This window comes from Lates calcarifer, linkage group LG18, assembly GCF_001640805.2.
Source record: "Lates calcarifer isolate ASB-BC8 linkage group LG18, TLL_Latcal_v3, whole genome shotgun sequence".
In the NCBI taxonomy this organism is placed as follows: Eukaryota; Metazoa; Chordata; class Actinopteri; family Centropomidae; genus Lates; species Lates calcarifer.
This window is the reverse complement of record NC_066850.1, coordinates 13,438,508-13,456,386: the sequence shown is the minus strand read 5'-3', so window position 1 is coordinate 13,456,386 and position 17,879 is coordinate 13,438,508. Positions and strand designations below refer to the sequence as shown.

General features: G+C 41.1%; 1 protein-coding gene across 2 annotated transcripts in view; it reads right to left on the bottom strand.

The window, feature by feature from the left end:
• grip1 (glutamate receptor interacting protein 1) overlaps positions 1-17,879 on the bottom strand; it is a 50,478-nt gene that overhangs the window by 18,509 nt on the left and 14,090 nt on the right. For both annotated transcript variants that reach the window (XM_051077906.1, XM_051077907.1), the window contains exon 2: positions 1,646-1,726. In XM_051077906.1, the coding sequence (XP_050933863.1) occupies positions 1,646-1,726 (81 nt within the window). The remainder of the gene's footprint in view (positions 1-1,645; positions 1,727-17,879) is intronic.

Below are 17,879 nucleotides of genomic sequence, written 5' to 3'. Positions count from 1 at the left end.
TACAGCACAATTTAACTCTTTTATGTCTTCCAGTTTTTTTCATTCCACCTTAGCCTCTTCTCTAACTCTCAGAACAGAGAAATGAAATAATAATTTGGACAAAGAGAGAAGTGAAGTCATCCTCTATTCAGTTGTCCATCTATATTTTATCAAAGGTCTGAAATATTTAGCAGCAGAAGAGATGGATAGAGAGGGAGGAAGATATTTCAGTACAATGTGATGTGACCAGTCCTCAGGTGATAAAAGAGAGAGCAGGATTTTTATTAAAATGTTGTATCTTAATATTAATCGAGCGAGGCGTCACCCTCTCTCGTTCAGACAGGATTAAGACATCTGATCATTGGCAGTGACCATTATTCATCTTCTCCTCCCTCATCCTCTTCCTCCAAAGAGGCTTTATAGTGTTCTTTTCAGCTTTTCTAAAACATCAGCGCTGACTCAGTCTGAAAAAGAAAACCCCCAAATCTTCAACTCTGGAACCAAAAAAAAAGTTAGATGAACCAGTTTCCTGCAGCAACAGAGGAGAAACTTTTGAAAGTGTTCACTTTACACAGAAAGAAGTTGAAGAACAACAAAGAGAAGCAGCATTTCAGATTTTCAGAGCCTGAAAAGGAAGTGTGTCTGCAATAGAGTAACAGTAAATTTTAATTCTACTCATGAGGACTTTCATTTACATGGTTCTGAGCGTCCAATGGCTGGTTTACAAGCTCTACCAGTTCGTCTATCAGCTGGTTCCAGAGCTCCATAAGCTTGTGTAACTAATTCAAAAGCTCTACCAGCTTCTCTCACTAAATTACTTTATCTGCTCCTGAGGCTCTACCAGTTCATCTAACTGGTTTTGAAGATTTACCAGTTCCAATAAGTGGTTCCAAATCTATACCACATCGTTTATATGAGCTTTCACCAGCTCTTTTAACTGGTTAAAGGTTCTGGATGTCTGCTAGCTGTTGTAACTGGGTTTGAAGCTCAGTCACTTCTTCTAACTATTTTTAAACAATTACCATTTTCTCCAGAGCTCCACCAGCACATCAAAGTGGTTCTTCTAGACCACTACAAGTCCTATGCACTCATTCTGAAATTCTCCTCTAATTGGTTCAGAATCTCCACCACTTCCTCTAGCTGGATCAAAACATCTATCAGTGCCTCTGACTGCTTCCTGTTCTCTGTCCACCACATCATCAATCAGCTGCTTTTTAAGGTTTGCATTTCCTCTAACTGGTTCAGAAGCACCACCAGTTCTTCTAACTAGTTTAAACTGGTTCCAAAAATCTAACAGGCCTTACCAGCTCTTCCAGTTCCAGTTAATTTCAATTACAGGGGAAACCATGAACTGAAAGGCTGTTTCATCATTATAACAGCTATCTAGTCAGTACTCGACAGTATCATGATCTTTTACAGCATTCAGAAGTTGTAAGTAGGCCACCAGCTCCAGGTGGGTGGAGATAAACTGCGACTGCAAGCATCTTCCTGCAGGTCACAGATAGAAAACATCAGCTAACTCTCTGTTTGTGAATGCGCTGTTATCTTCATCTTTGTGCATTATTAGCTCTGCTGGTGGAATCACACAGAGAGCAAATAAGTCCAAATAAAGCTAGATTATAATAGCACAATAAATATGTGTGATTGTGTTGAGAGTGTGCGTTACCTGGTATACTTTGCCTCCTGATGGCCAGCGCTCCATCTGGAGGTCTCGACCCGGCAGAGTGTTTGGTGTACGGCCCCTCATCTGAAACACAAAGAAACACACAACACATATTACTGCACACAGTAACAAATACACAGAGGCTCTACCAGCTTCTCTGACTTCTCTGAGTTTCTTCAAGTGATTCTGAAGCTCTGCTGTAGCCTTGCCCTGTTCCTTTAAACAGTGACAAACCTCTATCAGTTCCTCTTAATGGTCCTGAGGTTTCTCTAGCTTGGTTCTAAAGTGCTACCACCACCACTTCCTCTAACTGGTTCTTCGCCTCTACCAGTTCCTATAACCTGTTCTGAAGCTCTATTAGTTTATTTAAATGTTTAAATGTGCTACGAGTACCCATAACTGGTTCTGAAGCAACACACCTCGCCTAGTTCCTTTAAAAGGTAACAAACCTCTATTGTTTTTTTGTACTGATTCTGAAGCTCAAACACTTTATTTAAATGTTAAGAAGTTCTAGCATTGTCTCTAACTGGCTCTAAATCTCGACCAGTTACTTTAACTGGTTTTGAAGCTCCAATAAAAACCAAGTCCTTTGACTTCTGAGTCCAAACAAACCACAACAGAAAAATCTCAGGCCAAGTTGTGTTCAAATGAAATGTCCTGTACAGGCTCCCGTAATACATCTGTACTCACCATCATCATCAGACGTTGCAGAGCTTCCACTACAAAAATACATCTCAGAGCTTGTCTGTCTGGTTCTTAGTGTAAAGCTACTGCAGCCTGTCCTCATGAATAAAGGAACTTCAGTCAGAGAGGTGACCTCATCAGTACAGCGACCAATCCCTGTGGAGAACACTGCGGTCTAGCTAAGTCTTAGACCAATCACAGCAGTCAGCTGGGAGACACCCCCCACCCCCCACCCCCCACCCCACCCCATGATGTCATCACACAGATGAGGCGTCTGACTTTTTTTTGCTGACAGAACAATGATGTCATGTAGATCAGTGACAATGCAGGATTTGTATTGGATGACTGATTGATTGATCAATAGTCACATTATTTAACTAGATGTGGATCATTTTGTGTGGATGCTGGAAACACGCAATGGTGATACAAATAAAACCAACAATATTCTCAGTTTACAGCTGTTACGAAATGATGTTGTGTGATTTCTGATTGTATCTATTAAGTGATTATGACACAGTTTTCATGTTGCCCTTAAAAGAGACATGATGATAGGTTTGACATTTTAGAATTTAATAAAATAATCTGAGCAGTTTAACCTTGGTTAAACCAGGTTTGCAGCAGGTTTAAGTTGAACCTCAGAAACAGTGACCTCTACACATGAGTTAGGTGATACAACAACAGCTGGTTCAGACTAAACCACAGGTGCAGCTTAAAACACAGTGATGAGGTTTGAGTGATCATGTGACTTCAACCTGGAAAGCCCAGGTACAAACCTTAAACTGCAGCTGAGCTAAAGACAGAGTGAACAGTCCTCCTCCAGTTCAGTGTGGTGTTGTTCTGTTTTGGTCCGCAGTTTGGTTCTATTTTATTTCATTGAAGTTTATTCTAATCTGCTCTAGATCTTTTTTTTTTCTCTCCTCTGTATGGCTCCAGAAGCTGAGCTCAGACACACAATAACACACACACACACACACACACACACACACACACACACACACACACACAAACCATAGCTAACTGAAGATGAAAGCTGAGCCTCTTCCTCCTCCTGCAGATGTAGGGCAGCAGCATCTTTCTCTCTCCAGCTACAATAAGACACATAATATATACAGTATATACACTGCATATAATATATAAAACTATGCACTACAAACTGTGGTTTGTTATTTAATATATAATCACTTCAAGCTCATATTATTGAGCTATAATTGCTTACAAAAGGTCACACAGACACTTATATATATCAAGGCTCAGTTAACAGTCCAACCAGCAGTAAGAATGTAGGTAACACTTTATGTTGCAGGTCCCATTTTTTACACTTAGTTCCTTGGAAACTTTTCCTCAAAATATGGTGGTATTTATCTGTTACTTATTTCCAAGAAAGACCTCAACAAGAACAAAAATCTGCTTCAGGTCTAGAAACAGCTGTGTGACCTTCAACAGAGGTCAGAGGTCAACTCACCAAACACACACACACACACACACACACACACACACACACACAGTACTGCTCAGTCACTTAAATATAATCACAAGCTGATGAAAACAAACTAAGTGCATTTACAAGTATTGACATTAATACAGTTGACTTGAATAATGATCTCATTGACTTTTCTAATCATATTCCACTAAATTTCAGAGGGGGATGTTGTTTTTTACTCCACTACATAGATCTGACAGTTGAAGTTACGTTGAAGTTAAGTTGACTGTGCCCAGAACCAGGGGCCCTTGAGATAACTTCTGTTGTGATTGGCGCTATATAAATAAAATTGAATTGAACTGAACTGAATGTTTGGCTAAGTGGTAGTTGATCAAGTCTGTAATTTCCTTGTGTCTATGGGAGCTTGTCAAGGTTCTAAGGCTGCCCCCGAAATGTCGACCTATTTGATGCATTAGTCAGGAGTACCCTGATATGACCCACAGAATGTCAGTGGACACTTTCTTTAGCTGCCTCAGAATTCACACACAGAGCACTGCAGAAGTAACAGTGTGACAGGCTGTAAACTTCACAACCAAATCTTGTCTTAAAGTGACCAAACCACAAAACTTTAGAGTTAGATACAGAATGACAGCGTGATGTAGGCAGTGTTACTCGCTCTGATTCTCTCTGCTCCAGTGTCAGGTGAGTTGTACCCGCCTGCTGACAGCTGCATGCCCACCGTGAGAAGCCGCACATCTAAAGCAGAAACTACGAGTGATAAGACGAGTTGAAAACTGGCTGACAGTGTCTGTCTGCAGTGTTTTCACTAAATACATTTTGTAGCGGCAGCCCACCCCAGGAATATTACTGCTGCTGCTGAAATATTATAAAGTTGCAGAACACCTAATTGAGCCGAGAGGGAGAGAGAGAAAGAATTGAAAAAGAGAAAATGGTAGCTAATCTAGCTAATCTTTTTTCGGCACGAGTACAGTGCCATCAGCAGGGTTTTCTTCTAATTTAGCCTTGTTTATTTGTCCTAACGTCTGGCCTCACACTGTCATTAGCCGCTGTCACTCACTCACTCTCACCGGGTTTATTTGAGTTTCTGCTGCTCTGAATCACGTGGTGTAATGGCACATTGTCATTGGCTGCTGAAAATGCAGCAGAATTGTTGTCGTTTAGAAATTAGTTCATATAGAGCTCTGAATCAAGATCACAATTTTAATATGATTAATCGTGCAGCCCTACTACAAAGACACACAAAAATAGAAATGTAGATAGAGAAAAAAATGTCTCTGCCAGTTTTAGTGTCTTGTTCCTTTAAAGGAGTTGCAGGAGGACTTTTCTATGTCTGAGCTCAGAGGCCTGCTCTCTAATGATCCCTCCATGGTTACTGTTACTTTGTGGATTAAGATTTTACCTACAAATAAGATCAGTTTAAACAATATGGTGCTTTGTCAAACAGTATCACTCTGATTGTCTTCATTATCTGTGAATCTGTTGATGATATTTTGATTGATCCAATCCCCAAGCCAGTCCCCCACTAAATTATTTATCTTTTACTCAAATTGTTGCTGGTCAGCTAATTGCTAACAATTTCTAACAAAATAATTTAACACTGACAGTCACAATAAATACTTTAACTTAGCTTTTTTAAAGTGCCTTTATTTTGGTAAAATTTGAAACAAAGATCTTAGTGTTGGGGAAAGGATGAAAGGATGTAGAATAAAAGGATGATAAAGAGAAGAATGATACTGAGGAAGGGATTAGTTTTAATAGTTTAAACAGCACCAGGGTCTGGGTTTTATTCTCCTGTATTTTGAGAGGAACAACATAATTCATGAATCAATCAATCACAAGTAAAGTTCGGAGGAGCCAAATAATCAAAATAACCTCCTTCATTTCCCTCTTGACTGTATTATTTCCATTACAGGTGGAGGTCAAGTTTAACAAGGATATTTGCAGTGTGAGAAAAGACATAAATATGATCTAAAATATGAAATAATCATGATAAGTGCCATTAAGTCAATACACACAGAACTAAAGCTTAGAGATTAGAGGTTATATTGCATTTTGCAGATTTTTGTAAAGAATCTGAATAAAAACAGATACACAAACAAAAAATCAAAACACCTGAAGCTTCAAACTGAACCAGACCTAGACAAACATAAGAAAAGATCACAAAAACCTCAACACACACTCGCTCTCTCTCTCTCACTCTCTCTCCGTCTGCCCTCCTTTCTCCTCCATTCTCTCTCTCCCCTATTAATACACACCATGAATATTACATTCATGAAAATCAGATACACTGCTCTCTCTCTCTCTCTGAGCTCACACTCAGTCTGAAGGTCTCTTCTCCAAAGCTACCTGCAGCGATCAACTGAATGGATCCATCAGGAGATCATTTACCAACACACTTAAAACACACACACACAGATGCACACACATGCATGCACATACACACACAGCTGGATTTGGTCATAAACAACCCTCTCTCTCTCTCTCTCTCTCTCTCTTTTCAATGTCAGCAATTTACACCAAATGTTGCTCGACCATACAAACACATACATGTATGTTCCCCATGCGAACATGCGTAGCCCTCACACGCACACACACATCCATTCTCTCTCTCTCGCTCTCTCTCTCTCCCCCTCTCTCTCTCTCTCCTCCAGTGCTCCTCTATGTCTCTCTACCTTTGTTCACCCTGCGCAGGATCTGGCAGCGACATTTAAACGACACGGCGATCATGGTGAAGCCGAGCCGAGCGTCGCCTCCCCCCCTTCGCCATGCAGATGATGCAGCCGCCACAAACTGCACCTCCTCCTCCTCTTCCTGCTACTCCTCCTCCCTCCTTCTCCTCCTCTTCCTCTCCTCCGTGAGTGACTGATCGACTGACTGACTGACGAACGACCTCCTCAGACGGAAACCATCATCGAGGGAGAGAGGGAGCGCTGCAGATGTGAAGCTCCTCCATAAAATGAGGCAGCAGAGGAGGAGGGAGGGATGCAGGAGGGTGGGGGGGAAGGGAGAGGGGGAGGCAGAGTCTGCGCAGATGGGAGGATGAAGAGGGGGCGGGGGTGTGATGGAGAGGCTGAGGGAGGAGGGAGGCTGCTGTATCTCAGCTGGTTTGTAATGTGTTTCTGTGCAGCTGGAGGGAGGCAGGGAGGGATATAGAAAGAGGGTTTAAGGAGGAAAGCATGAGAAGGAATGAAGTATAGATTAATGGAAGGATAAGGAAATGAATAGATATAAAAGGATGAATGAAAGGAATAAATGGAGATGAAGACTGAGGAAAGGAGTGAAGGAAAGACAGGGAAAATGAGTAAAGGGAAGCAAAAAGGATGGAAGGAAGGAAAAGGAGGAAAGAGGATAGGAATATGAACAAAAGAAACTGAAAGAAAAGAAAGGGAGAGCGGAACCAGGTAATGGAGGAAGGATACTGAGGAAGGGAAGAAGCAAGGGAAGCAAGGAAGGAAGAGAGCAAAGATGAAAGGAACTGAATGAATAAAGGAAGAAAAGAAGGAAAGAGGCAAAGGAAGGAAGGAAAATAAAAGGAAGGACGGACGAAAGAATTAAGGGAAGGAATTAATGAGAGAAGGAGAAAGAAAAAGAACAGAAAGATGGAAGTACCAAAATGAACAGATGAAAGAAGGAAAGAAGTGAAGGAGGACAGGAGAGGGATCGATATGAAAGATAGAAACCACATCCTATGATCCATTTATCTTTAAACCACAATGACACTAAACACTACTGCTTTACTTCCAAAGTACACACAGCACACACAGTACACACAGTGCACTGTACGTCCAGTGTTCCTGGAGCTTTCAGCAGCACCCCATGGCTTACTTCACCTCAGGTGTCATCACTGTTAACTGACTTACCACTGTTCCCATTCACTGAAGAAGGACAAAGCTCTAGGAGCAGCACACTTTGTGGGCCTTAAGTATCTACTACATTACACACACCACAGTGTTGCACTGAGCACTGCTGTGGTTTTATGAGGACAAGCATGAGGAAAATACCTCAAATACTTCATCAGATAATCCCCTGACACATCTGCAAGGATTAGTGGGAAAATGTTTGTTTGTTATTTAGTGTGATTTATGTGTACTAACTCTTTAATTGAGTCCTCAGCAGCAAGTATTAATAATGCATTGTGTACTGCAAGAGGCTGGCTGGTGTAATTAAATTGAAACATGTATAAAAACTGCTGTAATCCAAGTACTTTGATGTGTACTACTACTATATGAGTTGACTGACAGCCTGTGAGCCAATGAGCCAACATTTCCTGTGACTTTACTGGCTGACACTGGAGGTGGGCGTGGCCTAGTCCAGCAGGTACTGGAGTGGTCAGACATGTAGGTCAGTGTTTCAGCAGCAGATTACACTGGATTAGTGTCAGAGTGTGTATTAAAGGTATTAACAGTTATGTTACCATAACTGCAGATACGCATTAAACCTAACTCTCTCTCTCTCTCTCTCTCTGTTTGAGCTATTCTCTGTGAAAGTCTCTCACCCACCCTCACTCTGACATTATAATAATAATTTCCTGAGGTTTTCCTCTAACTGAGGTGTACTGCTCTGTTCTGATCTCTGCTGCCCCCTCCTGGTCACACAGGTCATCAGCTGTACTGTAAGCCTGTCACGCCCCCTGCTGGAGACAAGATGGCAGCACAACACACTGCAGTTACATCTGTACTGTTGTATTTACTCCTCAGTACTGTTACATTATTTGTATATTGAAGTATTACTACTATCATAATATATTACTACTAATACTTCATCTGCTGCTACTACAAAAAAACTACTAATCCTTGAGACCAAAACATCATCACCAACAACAGCAACTACTACTACTACTACTACTGATTCTGCTAAAACTACAAAAGCAAAAAATAATAATACTATTACCTGTAAAAAACAAAAACATAATTAACAACAACAGCCACTGGTACTGCAAATAGTACTGCTGCTGCTACTACTGCTACTTCTAAAACTAAAACATCAACAACAGAAGCTACTACAAATACTTACTACTATTTCTACCACCATTACCACTACCATTACTACTACTACTGCTGATGCAAAAACTACTACTACTTCTAGGACCAAAGCATAATTACCAACAACAGCAGGTACTGCTACTACAAATACTACAACTGCTACTACTGCCCCTGCTTCTGCTAATACTATAAAAACTGCTACTAGTAATGCTGAAACAAAAATCTACTACTAGAACTGCAACATCATCAACAACAAAAACTAAGTTACTACTACTACTACTACTACTCCTAAGAGCACAACATCATCACCCATAACAGTAGCTACTGCTATGACAAGTACTGCTGCTACTACTACTACTGCTGCTGCTGCTGCTGCTATAAAAGCAACAAAAACTAATACTCCTACAGCTACTACAAATACTATTACTATTGCTGCTGCTACTACAACAGACAAAAAATACTACTTGTAAAATAAAAACATAATAAAAAGTAATAAAACTACTGCAAGTAGTACAACAACTGTAGCTACTGCTTGTGCTACCACCAGTGTTACAGTGTTACTACTAGTACTACCACTAATATTACTGCTGCTGCTGCTGCTAATACTACAAAAACTAAAACAGAAACTATCATCAACAACAACAGCTACTACAAAGACTGCTACTACTACTATCAGCTTGGTCATTACATATAATACAAACAGTACATGCAACTACTTTTATTGTTAATACCAGTAGTACGTCTCTACTACTGCACCTCTAGCTGCTGTTGCTGCCTCCCTGAGGTCTAACAGCCGTCCCTGCATGGACATCAGATGTAATAGATGTAATAATACAGTATGATGAGCTCATGAAGCCCATCCTCCTGCTGTCAAACCCCACCACCACCACAAAACACACACACGCACGCACGGCTGCAGCTGTTTCCATGGAAACAAGCTGATGAATAATTGAGGGGAGAGAGCGACCCTGCACCGTACAAAGAGTGATTCTGAGAGATGAAAGAGGCGTTCACACACACACACACTGTCAGTGTTGTACTCTGATTTGGTTATTTTGAAATGCCGGAGGCTGTGATAATAACCTGTAATGTGTGTATGTGTTTGTGTGTTTGCATGTTTGTGTATGTATGTGTGTGTGTGTGTGCATGTCAACACCCACCGCCCAAAGTTAAACACGTGGGTTTGAGTCACCATGACATCTCCTTATGTAAGTGTATGCACGCACGCACACACACACACACACACACACACACACACACACACACACACACACACACACAACACACACACACACTGAGAGTGCTAATAACACTGTTCCAGAGACGGGAAGCACAGAGGACGGATGTGTAAACCTTTAATTAGTGCTAACAGTCACAGTCAGACTGACAAGTTTCCATGTGTGAGAAGAGCAGATGGGACAAACCGACAGCTCTGTAATCAACAAACCAAGAATACTTCAAATCATCACATCACCTGGACTTTGTCCCACTCAGCTGAGAGAAAACTAAACTCACTGTAAGTTATCCAACTCAATTTCTACGGATGTACACTGTGTTCACATGAGAGGAAACATTTCAGAGACCTTATCTCACAATTACAAGATAAACTACAAAAGGAGGACAGGAAGCAAAATGATTCAGAACTTGCCTAAGAATCTTCCGGTTTTTAAGTCTTCTTCAGTATCACAGTAATCCAGTGACAGTTGTCCAACAGTACACAGCCAACAGTAATTGCTGATAGTAAATTAAAAAAAAAGACAAACAAAAAGAACAAAAAGGGAATTCACTGAAATCACATTCATTCATTCATTCATTACAATTCTCATACTTCCATACACAGACGTAGCAGAAGGGGAGGGACCAACATTCAAACTTGACAGCTGAGGACACATCATCAGTGCAGATAGCAGTGTAAATTTATATGTCACATGAAACAGGGGGCACACACAATAAAGTAAAACGTGTATTATTGTCTGATCAAAGCCACCAACACAAGCACTTTAGCTAAATAAAATATCTTAAAAATGGCTTAATCACAGATTAAACCTATGTGATCAAAGAATACATAAACAAGATTATGAATTTGTGCATGTGTAGGTTTGTTTGGCCTTGGCAGAGGTATGTGCCATTCTAGTTTTGGAAGTAATTGTAAGTTGTTGTTTGGATGTTAATTTTGTAATAAAAGAGGCACTGAATTCATAGGAGTTTCTACTGAACATATAAGTGGAAAGTTTGAGCTGCTGGTGGCGCTACAGGAAAACTCAGTGGCTCACCAAACTAATGAGGGTTCATCTTCTTTGGGTTATAAACGTCAGTGCCAAATTTCACATCAATCCATCCGATAGATGCCGGAGATATTTCACTCTGAACCAGAGTGTTGGATCAACAGACGGATCAACTGATGGACTGATATCACTATTAGAGGAGCCAAGCTGCTAATGTGCTGAAGAGACTTTGTTTGGACACTAATGACTCCCATCATGTCCACTTACACTGAAGACCATGAACTAACCACAACTGACTGAACAGTAGAGCTAGAAAATACCCAGAAAGCACAGCTCTGCTCTTTATCAGTGGTTCCCAACCATAGGTTAGGTGCCGTGTTGAGTTTCTTCATGTACTTCAGTGGTGACTGACAGTTTTAACTTCTCGATTTGGATTAAAATGTGTTTCTCTTCAGTGAAATCTTTATTCCAAGAGGAAATTATAGTCCAACAACAGTCCTCTTAAACAAAGCCTTGAACTACTAGAGAGTAAAACAACAAAGATCTGCGGCCTTATAAAAACAACAACTCTGAGTCAAACTGAACAAATTAACAAACCAAAGCTACTGCACTTGTCATGAATGCAACTGTGAGTCTTTTATACACAATACAAAAAAGTTATCACTCATGTTTACAATGAGCTTGGTTATTTCATAGCTCAAAATGGTTCCACACCGAACTTCTCCTACTCTCTTCATGTTTACCTTTGATTTCTAGCTTGAAGGCAGCTCAGTTTTCTCTGTTAAATTTTAACAGCACCTCCTACTGGTTGCTGCCACGTAGTCAAAATGCTCCAAGACACACTATACAACCTCGATGGCACAAACACATCAATTCAATTCCATGTGATAAACAAAATTCTTAGAAATCAACCGATAATCGATTAATTAAGTTCATCCCTGGTTGCACACACATTTCATTTCTTAGGAGGTGTACTTCAGGCCACAGCACCAATTCGACACCTATAAAATGGTCTTAAGGGGCAACGAGATAAAGCTGAAGGGTCATGAGCAGGTTTGCTTTTTGGTAACACACTTTCAGGGGTCAAAGTCAAAGATTTTTTATGTTTAGTTCATGAGAAAACAGTAAATTTTTTTAAATCTTTGATTGTTTACAAATTATTTTGAAATATCCAAAAAAATCAGTAAAATTGATTGTTTTTTAAGTGTGGATCCAGTAAAAGCATCAGACATTTCTGACAACATGAGTCCAGTAAACTAAATAGAAACACCTCCTTGTGTGATGAAATTCAACAGCAGATGAAACAACATCTTCCAAAATGAGCTAAAATGAAGATGAATCAACACCTCTCTAAAAATAGTTATACCAACAAGGTTCGTGATGGAGGATTTATTGCATTAGACTGCATGAGTTTTAGCTGAGTGTTCCTAATAAACTGCAAACTGAGCATTCTGTACTCTGTTGTATAGTGTCTTTTTTCTTTTTTTAATTAAAGAGGAAACAGAGGAGAAAAAAGGAAGCAGTTGTTCTTTAAATTAAGAAAACTAATTAAACATCATATCCAAATAATGAGGGCGATGTGCTCTGAATCCCGAGAGGCCCACACATTAATTAAGGTGAACTTGTGCAGATTTCTGCTCCACTTTTTCTCTCTCTGGCTGAGCATTCATTGTCGGCAGCTATGAGGATAATCCGACGCCTCCAGACCAACACGAATCCAATCCCAGCGAATGGAAAAGTGGAAAATGTGGGCCTGAAAGCCGGCAGAGTTGAGAAGAGTCTAACACGTTCACACATGGTGGCTATTAAAAAACAGGGAGGTGGGTGACAGGACTGTTCATGGCAGCCAAAAACAGATGAAAATAAAGATGGCTTTTTTGCTTTTTTTTTTTGCTTTTAACAAATTCAGTTATCTTTCCTCTCTCATGGTAATAAAATGAGAACTAGGATTTGATTAAAAAAAACACACACAAACAAAATGCTAAATCAGACACCAAGCCCTCCCCTCTGCTGCCCATTTTCCTCTTTAATCTCCATCATGTTGAACACAGGACCAGTTATGCAAATGAAGTCCTTATTTAAAGCATTAATTAGCAAATTTTTCTATGTCAACAACCTTTACACAACACATGACTGCTGCGAACCGCACTGGTCTGAACTCGTACAACAGTCAACAATGTTTCACCTCATTAATGTGCAAATTTATGCATCATAATGTTTCAGCATGTAATGAGATCATCAAGCATACAGAGAGGAGACAGCAGGCGGGCAGAGAGGCAGCTGTCGGCTTATAAAGGATGCACAGTCGCCTACAGGTGAGATACAGGTGACATCGCTGATGGAGGCGGGGCCAGAGGCTTCATACCAAGGTTCACTATCACACTTTATATTGGGTTTTACTTATATTTCAATCATCACATCAAATCATTATTTACAAAATCTAAAGACGGTTCTAGGGTTCATTTACAAAGTTCGCGTGGTTACTGAGGAGGTTGTAAGGAATGTTTAGGAAGTTTTAATGATTAACTGGAAGGTTCTAGGGGTCCTTTAGGTTGTACTAGGTTGATTAGTAGGCTTACGTGGTCACTGAAGAGGTTCTATTAATGGTTTTAGTAGTCATTAAGAAGGTTCTAGAAGGTATTTTGGGGGTTCTAATGGTCATTGAGAAGGTTCTGCATGTAGTTTAGAAAGTTTGAGGTTCTTTATAAGGTTCTGGGAGGTTTTAGTGGTCCTTTAGAAGAAGCAGTTCTCAACCTGGAAAACTGGCTCAAGAGCGACTGGGGCCAGGATTATCGAACCAACAAGACCAACTAAACTTAATGACCACCATTTTCATGGAGTCCACGACTGTTGTTGTGCTTACTGCTGGTGCTGTGAAGATGTCCACAGATGAATAAGCTACGTAATGACCTGGCTCTACACTGGCTCTCTAAAAAAGCAAGCCATTTCCTAAAGGTTAGCTTACTTACTGGCACTAGCAACAGCCCAGAACTAGCATCATGTCTCCAGAGAGAGTCTGAAAACCACTGATCTTGATGTCAGATTTCCACTTGAAGACTGAAGATTACTGGAACAGAATCATTGTCTTCTTTTTTAAAATACATGATGCAATGAAAGCAGGTTAACCACCAGATTAAATCAGTGACAAAAAAGAGAAACACTGAACTAAAATCTCACCAAACAAGGCCTGAAGAGAGAGAGGGGAAAAAAGTGTGTGTGTGTATATCTCCGGGTTAGCCAGTCAACCAACCTTAAATTGCCTTCATATAGAATCACACGCTGTGCTAAACACACACACACACACACACACTGAGTTAGTTAGCTGGTAGCTACAAGAAATGTCTCTTGGCAGCTCTGCCACACACAGAAATATTCCAGTAATTTTTCACAGTGGAAAGATACAGCTCGGTGTCAGTTATTAGTACATAAACACAAACATGTTGTTTAAATAAATTATGTGAAATTTGCATGAAAGAGCTTCCACTAACAGACTGACAGAAATGTCTTTTTCTCTATCGTATTCGTAAAATTAATATATTTGGGTTTTGGACTGTTTGCTTCGGCTGTGGGATTATAGAGGGAATTTCACACAATGTGTTGATATTTTATAGATAAAAAGAATAACCCAGAAATCCACAAAACAATCTGATCAACTGATAGTTGCAGCCATAATATCCTCCCGTTAAACATGTGAGACAACCAAACCGGACACCAAAGTGAATCTTGTATTGTCTGCTTGCTGCTCAGAGTGCTACCAAACACTTTAATCAGTGTAAACAGTTTAGTCAACAGCGAGTTCAAGTCCTGTTGGAGATTTCTCTGGAGGGAGACAGATGGAGACGGGTGAGCCGTGAACCAGGGTTCAGCCACAAACACAAAAATATTCCTGAATCTCATTTAAATACAGAAAACACCAACAGATACAAATAAATACCATTCCAACAGCATGTCAACATAGAACAAGTCAGCCGGTCAGTATAAACAAGTATGTGTCGTGTTTGTAAAAGTGTCCCGGGGACAAATTTTGCCTCACTTGGTGACAGCAACCATGTTTCTTTTTTAATGCCCCATCACTCTTCTCTCATCTCCAGTCACCTCTCAACTTTCCTCTGTCCAAAACCACAGCACAGAACCTACAACACAATAGAATCTGAAAAAAACTTAATGAGATGACACCAGAACAACATTCAAAACAGAATCCAACCTCTGGAACAGAGTCCAGAAATAAACCGAGCTGCAACTGGATCTAGAAACTGAAACAGTTTGAAAACAACTATCTCCTCTCAAAGTCCCCTTACACATTCCTTCTGGAGCTTTCAATCGATGACTGACCAGCAGCATAGCAGTGATTCTTTCTGCACTTCTCAGCCCTATTTTACAATAGTTTCTTTTATTCTAATAATATTACAATTATTTCTGATTAATTAATCAAATTTGCATCACCTGGATCTGGACAAGCTACTGAAATTGACCTGAGCAGCATAATCCACTGCCACACATAGTTTATGGATGTACATTAACAACCAACAACCACATACAAAAAAATAATAACTGCTGTTACTGTCTGGGGAAAGAAAGCAGGAAAGAGAAATATTCAAGTAAATGAATTTTAAGACTTTAAAACTGAACTGATCCCCTGTTTTCTCAGTGTGAGATGATCTACTGTAGTTTCTGTAGCTGTTAGGAGTCCTGCTGCTGTCAGCACCAGGGAAGGAGCTCCTGTGAAAGCTAATGAACGCAGCAATCCTAGTTTGTTGCCTACTAGAGGGTGGTTCGAACAAAATTTTAGAAAGGTCAGGTCAGGTTTTGTCGTAGGAGTGCAACTGTAGCCTACTGTATATGAGAGGAACTGCTGATGACACCATGTTTAAACAATCTACGTATAACCTGGATAAAACAAAGCCTTTGGACAGTTATTTACAAGGTGCAAACACATGTGTAATCAGGGTAAACAGGCTGTGACCACTGGTAACAACAACTGTGTGACAGGGTAACACAAACTCAGTGCTCAGCATTAACTGTGTCAGGCTCAGGTCATGTTCAGATATAAAAACGGGTCGAATTCGAGTTATGGTTGAGCTTGGGTCTGGGTCAGGTCTCGAGTTCAGATGTATAATGCTTGTTGGGCTTGGGCTTGGGTATGGGTGAAATTCAGGTCACGGTCAGGTTCTGGTTCGGGTCGACATTAAAAATATAATTCCTGTCAGGTTTGGGTCGAGTTTGGGTCACTTTCACACATAAAAAACATAATTCCTGGCAGGTTTGGGTTTGGCGCAGATACAGGTTCCAACAAAAAAAACAAAATGCCTGCGAGGCTCAAGTCAGGTATGGTTCAGGTTCTGAAAGAAATGCACAACCCAAGCTGCACTCTGTTTCTCACACATTCAGAAACTTATGGTTTTTTTATACTTGCTGCTACAGATAGATAATGGTCTGTACTGAAGAAGGTTTGATAAACAGCCCTACATGAGAATCTGAAATTAAACAAAACTGAAATCATGAGCAAAACCAGACACTGTGACAAAACCAGTTTTCTCACTACAGACTAAAGAGCAGCATTTTTCCAGGTTATGGACTAAAACAACACCGGAGGTTAAAGCTGGAATTAGCGTGAGTGCTCTCCACATTGTCTACATTCTTTTCCACAGTCAACACTTCCTCCCTTGTTATTACCCACAAACCACCTGGCCCCTCTGTCACCTGGATACCTGAGTGTCTGTGCGTGTGTGTGCTGTAACCGAACAGCCCTTTTATAACGACCTTCATCTATAATACAAGACTGTATACTCACACTCACTCAGGACTACTTCCAGTGTCATAATCTGTTGATAAGCTCCTCTCTCTGACCGGCACTTACAAGAAGACAATAAAACAAAGCCCACCCCCACCTCCTCCCCTCTCCCCCCTCTCTCAGTGTTTCTCTATGGGACTCACTCACTCAGTAGATGTGTGTTGTACTTGCTGGTGTAGTAGTAAACGTCTTCGTAGCCCTCCTGGTAATCGTCGTCCGCCCGGTACCTCCTCCCTCGCCTCCTCCTGCTCAGCAGACGCAGCAGAGCCAGGAACCGCTCCATCATCACCACCACACCACCACTCTGACTGGGCCGGGCCGGGCCAAACTGGGCTGGGCTAAGCTATGAGCTAACGCCAAAGCAAATAACAACGAGCGCTAACGGAAAAGCGTTATTCCACAGAGGGAGAGAGGCAGAGAGAGGAGATCAGGTTTCCTCCTCCTCCTTGCTTCGCTCACTTCACACACACACACACACACACACTCACACCTCTGGATGTCACACATGCACACACACACACATTAGCGAGCATGTAACACACTCTCACACGCTCTTTGTATTCTCTCCTCTCTCTCTATCTGCAGCCTCCCTCTCTCTCCTCTCTCTCTCTCTCCTCCTCCTCCTCTGTTCCCGTCTACTTCTTTCGGCTGTTGGTGCATCTAGCCGGGCTGAGCCAATCACAGGGCTCGCAGCGCACACACACACACACACACACACACACACACACACACACACACACACACACACACACTCGTGCTGGCTTTGCTCACTCGCTGCTCTAACACACCACTCCTCCATCTCAGCGCTTTATTGTGCGTGAATGTGTGTGTGTGCACTTGAAGAGTCAGCAGAGAGGAGACGAGCCTCTCCTCCTTCATTAGCTTCTTAACTTCCTTTGTTGCATCCTTTATTCCTTTGTTATCCTTTATTCCTCTTTCCATATTTTCTTCTTTCCTTTCCTGCCTTCATCCTCCTCCTCCTCCTCTTCCTCCTCGGTCACACACACTTCATTCCGGTGAGGGGGAGGGGAGAGCTCTTCAGGCATGGTGTGTGTGTGTGTGTGTGTGTGTGAATTCCAGAGAGTGGTCTGTAATTGAACACCAGGAGAAAGGA